This window comes from Lepidochelys kempii, chromosome 1 (genome assembly GCF_965140285.1).
Source record: "Lepidochelys kempii isolate rLepKem1 chromosome 1, rLepKem1.hap1, whole genome shotgun sequence".
Lineage (NCBI taxonomy): Eukaryota > Metazoa > Chordata > Testudines > Cheloniidae > Lepidochelys > Lepidochelys kempii.
In genome coordinates this window covers 119,912,172-119,926,548 of record NC_136380.1, presented here as the reverse complement: position 1 = coordinate 119,926,548, position 14,377 = coordinate 119,912,172, and the positions used below count along the sequence as shown (strand labels likewise).

General features: G+C 40.8%; 1 protein-coding gene across 2 annotated transcripts in view; it reads left to right on the top strand.

Annotated features, from left to right (window-relative positions):
* The window catches only part of EIF5B (eukaryotic translation initiation factor 5B), a 67,821-nt gene that overhangs the window by 37,415 nt on the left and 16,029 nt on the right, over positions 1–14,377 (top strand). For both annotated transcript variants that reach the window (XM_073352308.2, XM_073352304.2), the window contains exons 12-15: positions 3,536–3,646; positions 10,136–10,203; positions 11,637–11,778; positions 14,146–14,277. In XM_073352308.2, coding sequence (XP_073208409.1) covers positions 3,536–3,646; positions 10,136–10,203; positions 11,637–11,778; positions 14,146–14,277 — 453 coding nt within the window. The remainder of the gene's footprint in view (positions 1–3,535; positions 3,647–10,135; positions 10,204–11,636; positions 11,779–14,145; positions 14,278–14,377) is intronic.

Sequence of the window (14,377 nt, the reverse complement as noted above, 5' to 3'; positions counted from 1 at the left end):
GTACCAGCAACCTCGATATAGAGTGCAATAAAGGGAAAACTTAGTTAAGATGATGTTTCAGTGGTATTTTATACCAGTCAGGTTAAAAAATAGAGAGAATGAATAGAGATAAATGTTGGAAAAATTGTGGTGAAGAGGAGATTTTATGCTTTTATGGTCAGTCATTAGAGCACTGGGATGCTGCAATTCCTAACCAAATATTACAAATTATTTGATATTTATTGTCAGATGATCCTTTTGGAATTCTGCTGGGGCTTCCTAGCAGAAATGATCACACAAAACGAAATGAAGAATTAATCTGTCTGCTAGTTAGCAGCTAGACTTCTGATAGCCTTCTGCTGGAAAAATAAAAGTAGTCCAACTCGGGAGGGAGGTTGGTGGTTATGGAAAAATTAATGTACCCAGTAAAACTTTCACCTGCAAAAAAAAATCCACCACACTTGTCAATTTTTTTTTAATATTCGCATTTGATGGACATGCCTGGTTTGTTAAATGTGTAATCAGAGATTCCACTCCGTTCAATAAAATCACAAGAAATGACTTGTCATGATTATTGTAAATATACTCATTCTATAATATGGCAACGCCCTATTAGAGGGCCCAGGATTATATTACTGTATAATGTTCCTCTAAACAAAAGGTTACTGTTGTAAATTTCAGAGACTATACAATAATCATTACATGGTTAGGCTCTGATCCAAGAGTGTATATATCTGAACCACTCAGTAATAGTGATCATAATGTAATTACTTTGACATCCTTGCAGGGGGGAAATGTCAAAGAAACCCACCACAGTAGCATTTAACTTCAAAAAGGGGCACTTCACAAAAACAAGGAAGCTAGTTAAATGGAAATGAACAGTCACAAGAGTGAAATGCAATACAATGCAAGCTGTACAGAAAACAATTTTTAAAAAAAGAAAAGGAGTACTTGTGGCACCTTAGAGACTAACCAATTTATTTAGTCTCTAAAGTGCCACAAGTACTCCTTTTCTTTTTGCAAAGACAGACTAACACGGCTGTTACTCTGAAACCTGTCAGTTTTTAAAAACACCACAGTCAAGGCTCAAACTAAATATATACCCCAAATAAAATAATAAAAAGAGTGTGAGAACCCAAAAAATGCCACTATGGCTAAATAACAGCAGCAAAAAGGCATCCTTTAAAAATTTAAAGTCGAATCCTAGTGTAGAAAATAAAGGAGCATAAACTTTGGCAAGTAAAGTGTGAAAATATAATTAGGCAGGGCAAGAAAATTTGAAGAGCAACTAGCAAAAGACACAAAGACTAGCAGCAATTTATGAAGTAGATCAGAAGTAGGAACCCTGCCGAACACCAGTAGGGCCACTAGATGATCAAGGTGCTAAAGGTGCATTCAGAGAAGACAAAGCTGTTGCAGAGAAGTTAAATGAATTCTTTGCATTGGGCTTCACTGTAGAGGATGTGAGGGAGATTCCCACATGTGAGCCATTCTTTTTGTCACAAATCTGAGGCATTGTCCCAGATTGAGGTGTCCAATAGGTTTTAGAATAACAAATTGATAAACAGTATTAAGTCACCAGAATCCAGATGGTATTCACCCCAAAGTTCTGAAGGATCTCACATAGGAAACTGCAGAACTGTGATATATAACCTATTGCTTTAATCGGCCTCTGTACCAGATTTCTTGGATCGTAGCTAATGTAATGTTGGTTGTTTTTTTTTTTTTTTTTTAAAGGTTCCAGAAGTGATCCTGGCAATTGCAGGCCAGTAAGCCTAACTTCAGTACCAGGCAAATTGGTTGAAACTATAGTGAAAAACAGAATTATCAGACACACAGATGAACACAATATGTTGGGGAAGAGTCAACACAGCTTTTGTAAAGGGGAATCATGCCTCACCAATCTTATTAGAAATCTGTAAGGGGGTCAACAAGCATGTGGACAAGGGTGATCCAGTGGATATAGTGTACTTGGACTTCCAGAGAGCCTTTGAAAAGGTCCCTCACCAAAGGCTCTTAAGCAAAATAAGCAGTCCTGGGCTAAGAGGGAAGATCCTGTCATGGATCAGTAACTTGTTAAAAGACAGGAAACGAGTAGAAATAAGTGATCATTTTTCACAACGGAGAGATGTAAATTGCAGGTCCTCCAAGGATCTGTACTGCGACCTGTGCTGTTCAGTGTGTTCATAAATGATCTGGAAAAGGGGGTAAATAGTGAGGTGGCAAAATTTGCAGATGAGATGCAAAATTACTCAAGATAGTTAACTCCAAAGCAGATTTTGAAGAGTTACAAAGGGATCTCACAAAACTGGGTGATTGGAAAGGAAAATGGCGAATGAAATTCAATGCTGATAAGTGTAACGCAATGCACATTGGAAAAAATAATCCCAGCTATTCATGCTAAATGTTTTCTAAATTAGCTGTTACCACTCAAGAAAGAGATTTTTGGGGTAATCATGAATAGTTGTCTGAAAACATCTGCTCAATGTGCAGTGGCATTAAAAAAAGCAAGCAATGTTAGGAACTATTAGGAAAGGGATAGGTAATAAAACAGAATATAATCATGCCCCTATATAAATCCATGGTACCACCACACCTTCAGTACTGTGTGCAGTTGTGGTAGCCCCATTTCAAAAAAGATATATTAGAATTGGAAAAGGTACAGAGAAGGGCAACAAAAAGAATTAAGGGTATGGAACAGCTTCCACATGAGGAGAGATTAAAAAGACTGGGACTGCTCAGTTTAGAAAAGAGAGAGTCTATAAAAACACGAATGGTGTGGAAAAAGTGAATAAGGAATTATTTGCCTCTTCATATCACATAAGAGCCAGGGGTCATCAGATTAAATTAATAGGCATCAGGTTTAAAACAAACATACGGAAGTACTTCACAGTCAGTACGTGGAACTTGTTTGTGAAGGCCAAAAGTATAACTGGGTTCAAAAAAGAATGAGAAGTTCATGGAGGATAGGTCCATCAATGGCTATTAGCCAAAATGGTCAGAGATGCAACCCCATGGTCTGGGTCTTCCTAAACCTCTGACTGCCAGAAGCTCGGAGTGGATGACGGGATGGATCACTTGATGATTTCCTATTTTGTTAATTTCCTCTGAAGCACTTCCTCTGGCACTGGCCACTGTCGGAAGTCAAGATACTGGACTAGATGGACCATTTATCTGACTCAGTGTGGCCATCCTTATGTTCTTACACGTGTTACAACTTCCTAAATAGACATAAAAAGAAAAGGAGTACTTGTGGCACCTTAGAGACTAACCAATTTATTTGAGCATAAGCTTTCTTTGAGCATATTTATTATGCTCAAATAAATTGGTTAGTCTCTAAGGTGCCACAAGTACTCCTTTTCTTTCTGCGAATACAGACTAACACAGCTGTTACTCTTAAATAGACATAGTTTAAACACATTCTCTCTCCCCCCCCAAAGGAAATAATTAATGACACTTCCAGGATATGATTTTAAATTCCCTTCTGTAAGCAGGTTCCCATTTCCATTGTTTTCCCTGTGTATTCAGTACTCCCTTTATTGCTTTGGTTTTATAGCTCCGTCATACTCATGTACAAGATGGTGAAGCAGGTGGTATCACTCAGCAGATTGGAGCAACTAACGTTCCTCTAGAAGCCATTAATGAACAAGCTAAGATGGTGAAAAATGTAAGTAACAGCACTTTAAAGACCTTAGATTGAGGTCCAAAAGTTCATAAAGCGATCTGCTTACTTACTAGATGTTGTGGTGGGATATTTTCTAAGAATTGTTTCTGCTTTTGTGTATGTAAAAACCTAGTTGACATATTGGTTATTTGGGTTGAATTTATTCTTCTCACTATTTTTGAAAGAGATACTCTAATTTCTGAATTAGAGTAACAGCATTGCCAGACAATTTATAATTACCATCTTTAAAAAAAAACAAAAAAAACCCTCCTCCTACTGTCTCTTCTCCATTCTAGAAAGTGCATTTATGCATTATATGTTGACTATGTTGACAAAAATCTGATATTTGGGTAGAAATTGGGAATACTCTTGGAAGTTAAAATATACCCATATTTTTATTACATTTCTTCAATGAGCTTTAAAATGGTTTCTGTTTAATTTCAGTGCATGTACTCACAAGGTAAGTTTAACAATGGGCAACAAGCTTTACTTTTAAATCCACAATATTAGAAAACTGGTGTTGCCATTGAAGGTCACTTTCCAAGGGACATTAGTTTTCCCCGTAAATGAAATATTGCAGTTTGATTTTTATCTAGAAAACCACTCAACTGCCTGTTTTTTAATATTAAAAAATGCACTCCTAGTACATTTTGTCCAGTATGAAGAACAAGCATAAGTTGCAAGAGAACTGTTCTTGAAATCTCCAACAGCAAATTAAATCACTTTTAGAAAAGTTGTTTTATACAAAACTATTCTTGAAAGCATTTAAACAATCTACTGGAACTTTGTTTCTCTGACGTAGGAAGTACAAGATGGTTGAGATGGCAAAAGCTGTCAGTTTGTTCCCTTTAGCTGGGTTTAATTCAGTAGAAATCCTGACTTCATATATCTTGTCAAAGCAATATACTGGTTTCTAAAAAGCTGGAAGATTTGCTACATCAAATATAGTTTCTGAAAGTTTAGTTTTCCTTCAAATTGTGTCCTTATGGGTGTTCCACTTCAAGATTGGAGTTTTCATCAGCAGAGTCTTTGTCTGTGCCCGAGACATCCTCATTTTCTGATATGAGCATATGTGGGGGGAAGGGCAGACCTACCACAATTTCAGTTCCTTCTCAGCCACCTATGGCTCTAGATCAGTGGTTCTTAACCTTTACTACAGCCTGCGCCCCTTTGGTTCTCAAAGTATGTTCTCGCACCCCTTCTCAAAAATGGTTGAAGTAGGTCAGTTCTTTAAACCTAGATATATTTTTGTTTGTATATTACAGTAATCGTTAAAAAATGTATAATGTTAAATACATAGGTTTGATGAAACAAAGTAGTTGTACTTACGTGCCTGTGCTTAATTTGTGTTTTCAATGATTTACCTTCTAAAAAAATCTGGCATGTCTCATAGACATGTGTGCACCCCAGGTTAAGAACCACTGCTCTAGATGGAACATCAGCGTCCCTTAGCTAGCTGCGTGGTTTGCCACCTCTTTTGCTTATTTTTTCTTATTATTTTAGATCTTGTATTTCTTTTTCTGTTACTTAGCACATTTTGTGCTTTTTAGGGAGTGGGGGTTACCCTTTCTCTTTTTTGTTTTTTTGTTTTGTTCTGCTCTGGGCCTTTAAAACTCAGACCTTAAACCAAAGCTTCAAGTAAGGGATTATGCCCAAAATCCTTGGCTTCCAACCCTGTCAGACCTGTCACAGGTCTTTTTCCCCAACAGTGATGGACACTTGAGCTCTCCCTTCACACACACCCCGCCCCCCCATATAAAATCCACTTAAAATTACATCTGAAAAACTGAGGGACAAGGTAAAACTCCTGTTAATGGAGTGTTCCCTGAGACGTAGGGGGTTGAAGTCACCTCTCTGTAAATTGGATTCAGTTGCTCATAGAGCCCCTGCAGCTGAATCACTGCTGCTGTGGTAAGCAAAGACCCGAGGGATCCATAAGAAGCATGCAGACTGTTCTGAGGAATAGGATAAGAGAAGGGGAAAGTTACCCTTTCGGTCTGGATCTTGGGAGACCTTGTGTCCTGACAAGGGTACCACTGACCCCTGATTCATCATCAACGAGAGAACCATGCCATGTACCGAGAAGCTGTCTGTTAAACTGCAGTGGCACTGAAGTCAGCACTGCACCCAGTGCTTCTGAAGCACAGTGACTCTAAGGTTAAGCCACAAATGTCATTGGTACCACCTTCCCTAGCCAGCAGAGAAGAGCACACAGATTGTACTTCAGTACCATCTCCAGTATCACCCAATGTACTAATGCTTGGGGTCCTTCTCTGGAATACCCAGTACTGTCCAGACTCCTTTTTCCACAAGGATCTTTGGATCCTGGAAGAACCTGAGTCACCGTTGTTCAAGGGTATCAAGAGACCTTCTCTTGTACTGATTTGACCTACCATCAGGGATCAATGCAGTCTGATTCCACACAAACCCGTTGTGGTTACTGAGAGGCATTTCTGATTGACACATTCTCTGGTACCATCTCACTACCAAGCAGATTCAACCTCCAGTTCCTGTGTAGTTGTTAGATCCCCTCTGGTCTCCCATTAGACCCACTCGACTGCCGGTACCAGCACCACTTGCCCCTCCAATGGACTTGGTACATGACAACTCATCTGATTATGAGGTGTCTATACAGGCCCTTCTGTTTTCCCATTTCAGCCTTCCTCATTGCAGTGCAGCCTGATGAAGATACTCCCTGCTGGACATATACCCAGCAAACCTGGCAAGAACAAGCCTGGGATCCTGTCCCCTTCCCTTATGTCCCTCTTCAATGTTCTTATTGGTCCTTTATAGCGACCAGCTCTACAGGGTCCCATCATGTAAGAGGACACGTCAAAAGCAACAACTGCTGTCCTAGGATCCTGTTCTGTAGGAGGAATCAGATGAACAGGAGCCATCAGGAGAAGAAGTAGCATCACCTTTCTCCCTCCTGGACAAGACTATTATGCTTCTGTCAGATTCTGGGGTTGTCACCACCTGCTCTGTAACCTTGTGTGCCTCATAATGCTTTGCTGCTGTAACTCCCAACTTGGGCTCCTCACCAACAGCCAAACAGCATGCTAGTAACAAGGTGAATGTCTGTGTTTAGCTGCCAGCATGCTCTAGTCAACACTCTGGCTTCCACTAGCTTTGCTTGCCACTTGCAGGGTGACCGCAACACACTCCCAGTCCCACTCTCCTCCCCCACCCCCACCCTGCCAAAATGTGTGTTCTGCACTGTCCAGCACTCCACTGGACAGTTGAGATACTAGAGGTCAATTGCCCCTGTAAGGGGTCAGTGTATATACAACAGTTTACTCCTTTAATTGGCGTTGCCAAACAATTCAGTTTAAACACAACGCTGGATTAAATACAACAGAGCCCACAAACCGCAGCAAGGGCTTTCCTCCAACTCCTGAGCCATATGGCAGTCTGTACGTTTTGTGGCACTCTTAGCAGGACTACACTCCTGGTGTCTTTGAACCTGATTGAGAATGGGCTACACCAGAGGTGGGCAAACTACGGCCCGCGGGCCACATCCAGTCTGCGGGACCCTCCTGCCCGGCCCCTGAGCTCCTGGCCCAGGAGGCTGTATCTCCTGGCCCCTCCCTCCCCCCTTCCCCGCAGCCTCAGCGTGCCGTGCTGCCGGCGCAATGCTCTGGGCAGCCGGGCAGCGCAGTTGCAGAGCTGCAGCCTGACCTGTGGCTCTGGGCAGCATGGTTGTAGTGCTGCCAGCCGTCAGCGCTCCAGGCAGCGCCGTAAGGGAGCGGGGGGCGGGTTGGATAGAAGACAGGGGAGTTCAAAGGTGGGGTCGGGGAGGTCAGAGGATGGGGAACAGGGGGGTTGGATGGGGCAGGGGTCCTGGGGAGGACAGTCAGGAATGGTGGGGGGGATTGGATGGGGCAGGAGTCCCAGGGGATCCATCAGGGGGCAAGAAGCGGGAGGGTCAGATAGGAGGCGGGGGCTGGGTCACGCCTGGCTGTTGGGGGGACACAGCCTCCCCTAACCGGCCCTCCATACAATTTTGGAAACCTGATGTGGCCCTCAGGCCAAAAAGTTTGCCTGTCCCTGGTCTACACCATGCACAGTCTGTCCAAATGGGTGTCCGTACCTCGAAGGGTCCTCGATTCTCTGAATTGGTGGAAGGATCCACAAAAGGTGTGTATGGGACTTTATGTTCTTGCATCCTCATCCCATGAGGATCATCACTACAGATGCCTCCCAATGATGTGCACTTTCAGAACTTCACAGCTCAGGACAAATGAACTCTGAAGGAAGTGATCCTTCATCTTATCAAGCTCAGAGTGGTCTGTTATGCTTGCCAGCACTTCCTGACCCACATCAGGGGCTGCCCCATCAGAATATAATTGCTGTATATCAACCACAAATAGATATCAGCAGTTTATCTACCAGGACTGCAGAATGCAGTGGCGGACTCCCTCTGCTGGCATTTCATCTCCGTCCTGAGTGGGAGCTGAACAGCAACATATTCTGAAGGATATGTTTTACCTTGATTGATCTGGAGATGGCTATCTCTGCGACACCATCCAATACAAAGTGTAGATGATTCTGTTCAAGAGGAGGGCACAGCCGCAAATCAACAGGAGATGCTCTAGTCATCCCTTGGCCTCGAATGTTGCTATACACTTATCCCTCAAGGCCATTACTGCTCAAGGTCCTAAACAAATTGAAACAGGAGAAATTAGTAGCCATCCTCATAGCACTGCTGTGGCAGAGAGAGGTGTGGTTACCAGAGCATGTGTGCATGTCTTGACAGCTGCTTCTCCCCCTCCTGGTAGCAGCAGATCTTCTCACTGAGGAGTCAAGATCCATCACCCTCTCCAACCTCTTGGCACTTCACCTCAAGAACAGCCTGCTAAATGGCTCTCTGGTATAGAACAAGACCGCTCCTCAGTGATAAACAGTACTGCTTAATAGCTTAAAACCCTCAACAAGGAAAACTTGCAGAAGTGGAAACACTTCCTAGCTTGGTACAGCCACTTTGTATACCTACTTTCGTGTCCTGCCTGGCACGCATTCTTGATTGCCTGTTAAATTTTAAAACCACAGGAATTGTTGCCGAGTTTAATTGAGGTTCACCAAGCTGCCATCGCTGATTTTCATTGTCCCTCATCGAGGGGTTATCAGTCTTCACTCACCCTTCCACCACCAGATTTATTATAGGCCTGTTCAATCTTTTCCCTCCTGTCAAGGAGCCAGCTTCACCGTAGGACCTCAACTTAGCCTCCATTTGAACATATGGGGCACTGTTCCCTCCTCCATTTGTCCCTCGAGACCTTGTTCCTCATATTCATTTGAGCCAGAAGGGTAGGAACCCTGATGGCTGACCCACTGTACATGATGATCTGTCATGATAAAGTGACACTATGTTAACATCGTCACTTCTTGTCTAATGTTCTTTGAGAATTCCACATTTAATCAGGAGATTCTACCAGTGTTTTAGCCCAAGCGTCACTCTTCAAGAGATGAAACGAGCCTCCATAGACTGGATGTAAGAAGGGCTGTCACCTTTTACCTTGACAGAACTAAGTCCTTTAGGACTTCTCCTAGGCTTTTTATATCTGTTGTGGAATGAATGAAAGGGCCCCCAATCTCTACCCAAAGACTGTCCAAATGGGTTTCAAGAAGCATCTTAACCTGTTATAAAACTGCAAGGACTTGTCCCTCTTCTACGTTGATTGCCCATTCCACCAGGGCTCAGTCTACCTCTGTGACCCTACTGAAAATATACCTGTCTCAGACATCGGCAGAGCAGCCACCTGGTCTTTGCTGCACAAATTTTCCCAGCACTGCGCTTTTATGCTTGCTTCCAGTGCTAGTACACCTTTTGGTGGTGCTGTTTTATCGTCTGTACTGGATATGCCTCCTTGGTACCTTCCTCTGTAACTGAGGTACTGTTCGGGAATCTCCTGAAGTGGAGCATCCATAGGGACGCTACTTGAAGAAGGGAAGGTTACTTCCCTTGTAGAGTGACTGGAGTTCTTTGAGATGTGTGTCCCTATGGGCACTCCATTAGCTACCCTCCTTCCCTTCTGCCATAGTCTTCTTGCTGGGCTTTTGTGGTTCAGAAGGAACTTTAGTGGCAGCAGATCTGCCCCCCTCTGCCCACCATGTACCCTTGTACCAGAGCATGAGGCTATCTAGGGCACAGGCACGGACCTGCTGACACAATCTCTGGTAAGAGTGCATTGTGCACACGCACCCTGAAGTAGGCACACAGAATAGGACACCTCTCAAAGACCTCTAGTTACTGTACAAGGCAAGTAACCCCTCCTCATGTCGTGTCGTCATTTTGAGCATCCCTTACCTAACTGGCTGTGCTTTTATTGTGGTGTGATGGCATTCTTAAGAGCTGTTGTTAGGGTAAGGGTGTTGGTCCTTCCTAAAATACTTAGTTGGATATTTGAAATTTATGACTACTGCTGAGGCTCTAAATTTAAGTTTATTTTCTTACATAATTTTCTCAAGATGGCTAATATTTGAAAATGTTAGTTTGACAGAGAGAACATAAAAATTCCAGGAATGCTGATAATTGATACTCCAGGACATGAGTCTTTCAGGTAACTTTTTTTTATTGTTGTGATGTGAAGGGTCTTGTTAATAACTGATCGTAAGACTTGCCTGTTAATATAGGCATAGGTACTTAACTGAGTTATAGAATTTAGGATGAATCTGCTATTTACTGTATATCTTTAAACTTCTAAAAAAAAATCATTTTTGTATCTGACAAGGGATATGCTTGATTTACATTTGTATTGTGGGTATGCTTGATTTACATTTGCATTTTGTATCTAGCTAATCACTTGTGGATGAAAGGTGTATATAATTTTCCCATCCGTGGTCAAACTGTTATATCTAGAAGAGCATGTAAAGGCAATCTTTCACTTTGGATAGTGAATATAAAAACTTAACTGGGAGAAAACCGTGCTTATCTGTGAAATGTAACTTAAGTGCTTAGGGAAAAGTCTTTTCCCATCTTAGTCTCTAGATAAGTAGTCAATGACCTAAATTTTGGCTTGTTATAGAGCCTAAATGAGTCTGGACATTGGAGATTATGAAAGCTAACTTTCTTAAGTCTCCTATACATTTTACTTATTAATTCAGGATCCTAATGAAAACTTAACATAAAAGGAATTACGGTTGGTTAAATGTGACATTCTCCAACAACACCCTTACAGGCAATGAAATGCCAGGTTATAAGACACCTTTTAGCTGTACTCTAATACTGACGCAGCCCATTCCTGTAGATGATGACAAATTCGGCATCTTCATAACAAACTTCCTTCTGCCAGATAACACAGTGTATAACATAACCTCAGTTATAAACTCAGGAACATGAGTAAACAGTGTCGACATGTGGCTAAGTTAATTGTGCAGTGTGTTAACTTTCTGAGGGAAGTAGGAGGCGTTGACCTCTTGGTTAACATGGTTAGAGACTGAAGATATAATAAATCTGCATGGATTACCCGAACTTTGTTTATTGCTAGGGCATTAAGGAGTACGATCAGTGCAGTCTCTGTCCATACTTAGATTCAAAACTGAATTACAGTGATCTGATTTAGGACCTTTAGAGCAATTTTCATCACCTTCTTAATAATCTTTCTCAGAAAGGGCAAGTTAGAAACAGTGTGATACCTAATGTTTGCTGGTTGAGTATTACACCTCCTAAGAGGTTTGCCTACAAAGTCTTTCACAAATGTGTTCTTTTGTTAATGGACTTGGACTTATAGAAACACTCTCATACATTTTTGGAAGTGATCTTCTATTAATAGTATATAGCTGGCATGTCATTTAATCAGTTTTCCTGTCTCTTGGGAAGAGTGAGTAATGTGGCAGTATCTTAATGCAAATCACAAGATTTTCACTTTTTGCTGGGCAAACATCAGTTGACCCTGATGTAAAAAAAACAAAAAAAAACCATTTCTAATAAAAAAACATTATGGAATATTCAGATTACTGTATGAATGACATTCTTTCTTTCCCAATGCCACAGCAACCTAAGAAATCGAGGAAGCTCACTTTGTGATATTGCTATTCTAGTAGTTGATATTATGCATGGTTTGGAGCCCCAGACAATTGAATCGATAAACCTGCTGAAATCCAAGAAATGTCCCTTTATTGTAGCGCTCAACAAGGTAAGATGGCCTTTCAAAGATGTATTTAGAAAATTCAGTATCAAATATGTACTGTACTATTTTGTCTGTTAATTGAATTGTGTTTATGAACAGTGCCATCAACCCATTGTAAGAGCTGAAGCCATGGTTCTTAGTTGTCTTTCTGTTGACTTGCATCTTTTTCTGTAAATGAAACTGAGATTAAGTATATGATAGACTTTGCAGAGCAGTTTAAGGAGTCTCCTTAAAGAAATGTTTATTATTCAGTTAATCTCATAGCTCTTCTGTGTGGTTCACATTACTGGAAGTTGTTCTTCAATCATTCTGTAATATACTTAAATGAATTTGTTGGGTGATACCTTTTTCTTTTTTACGTTGTAAAATTCAAAGGTGTAGTACGATTCTGCTCCCCTTTTAACTATTTATTTAGTGTGTGCATAGTAGTTTAGCCAACCAATGGCATCTTCTGAGGTGGGTCTTCTAAACCACTGGTCTCCAAACTGAGGTGCACGCACCCCTTGTGCGAGATGATCCCAGGGGGTGCGCGGCAGCAGGAACACTCTGCCTTTTTTTCTTCGGCGGCAGCTCTGCATGTCCACTGCTGGTGTTCCCCTCAGGTGGACCCCCTGCGACGGGTCTTTTGGGCCTGTTCCGTTGGCGGTGCGGCAGGTCTTCCGGTCTTCACCCTGGGGTGTGCGAGCCAAAAGGTTTGGAGACCACTGTTCTAAACTAACAACAGATGTTAGTTGTTTGAGACAGGTTTCAGTGTCCTAGCAGAGCACTGAGCAAATTTAAATACATTGTAAGGACTGGTTTCAAGTACTACAACATTAGGTGACAAAGTGTAGAGGAAAAATATGTGTAATTAGTTTGTCTTTTTTAAAATTGAGTAGTTGGCCAGCATTTTCAGGTATGCTGATAGGCATTTTGATTTCTTACATAGTAAAATATTTTTAATCTTTATTTTGTAAGTTTCAATGAAATATTTGTATGAAAGGAAAAACTAAGACACTACAGAAATCCTGATGTTACAGCGATCATGTACATTTTAAAGTGGGTTATATAAATGGTGCTAAGAAAACTAAGTTGTGTTCAGATAGCTTTGCCATATGTTATGTGACACACCAGCAGTCTTATTTTTCTTTTTAATGGGTGTTAATGCATATTGCAAAAGAACTGCATTACACTTTCAAAGTATTTAGTAAATATTCAGAATTAAGGGTGGCAGGGAGTTGAGAAACCTTTGTGCAATTACTTAAAGGACTCTTGTCTACTGGTGGGGGGAGGGAGGGGCAGTTTGACCTTGAAAGTGTCTTAAACCTTAATTACAGAGGCCCTCAAATCTTATTGTTTTACTTTTTAAACACCTCCATGTTGTGTCTGTTCTGTAAAGTGCCTCCGGACATAGACCTTGTCTCAGTGAGCTCCATAGTCTAACTTTTAGATGTGATGCAATGTGCGAGGGTTAAGAAAGGTAAGGAGTGATGAAGATGACAGTCACAGCAATAAAATCATGTTACACAGTGTAGGTATGTGTACTACTTTATGGCCCAGTTAAAAAGGTCTTAATTTATGTACCTTTTATGAGCATTGTGAAAGAAGCAAGTTTTAAGTAGGGATTTGAATGAAATGACCATAATGCCTTGCACTAAACGTGACCTACTTTAAAACGTACTTTGGGAATTACCATACATTCTGTAATGTCTTTTTATTGTTTTTGACACCCATTCTAAACACACCTTCTTTAAAAAAACAAATTGCTGTTGATATTGACTTAATTTCTGTTGTGCTGTTGCAGGAAAGGAATTCCAACCTCACCCATAAGCTTTATAAACAGTTAAATATCCTTTCAGCAAGGGCTTTGTGTATCCTTTCTTTACTGTATATAAACACCAAGAACATTATTTTATTTAAAAAAAAAAAACTCATGACTTGAGAGAGTCATGTTCTCGGGAACTAGGAAGACTAAAATCTTTTCCCACTTGTTTTGTCTTAAACTTGATGCAATACATGTAATTAAACTACCTCTTCAGTATAAAAAACACTTTGCACATGTATCAAAAGACACAATTCAACAGTCTGAGGTTTTAAAAAAAAGTAATTATTGCACTCAGGAAATATTCTCCAGTACTGTTTGTTTTTTCCATTACAATACAGGATATATGTATGTAGGAAATCTTTTTATATTTGAACCATACACATGGTCACTAGGATAAATTGGCATCTAGATACTATGGTGATTAATACTTATAACTTAAATATTTCTTATAAGTTATTCATATGTGAGGCAGGTCATAAATGACAGTTGACTTCTGTAGGCATATCCCAGGAATGCACTTCTGAACAGAGCAAAGCATGACATAACGGTATTAAAATTGTATTTTCAAGATTGATAGGTTATATGACTGGAAAAAAAGCCCTGATACAGATGTAGCTACCACGTTAAAGAAACAGAAGAAAAACACAAAAGATGAATTTGAGGAACGTGCAAAAGCTATCATTGTGGAATTTGCACAACAGGTAGGTTGGATTATTAACTTTTTTCTGTTAACAGAAGTGAAAATAGGTGGACAACTTTTGAAAGCCAAAGAGAGATTTCTTATGGTATGAATATCACACT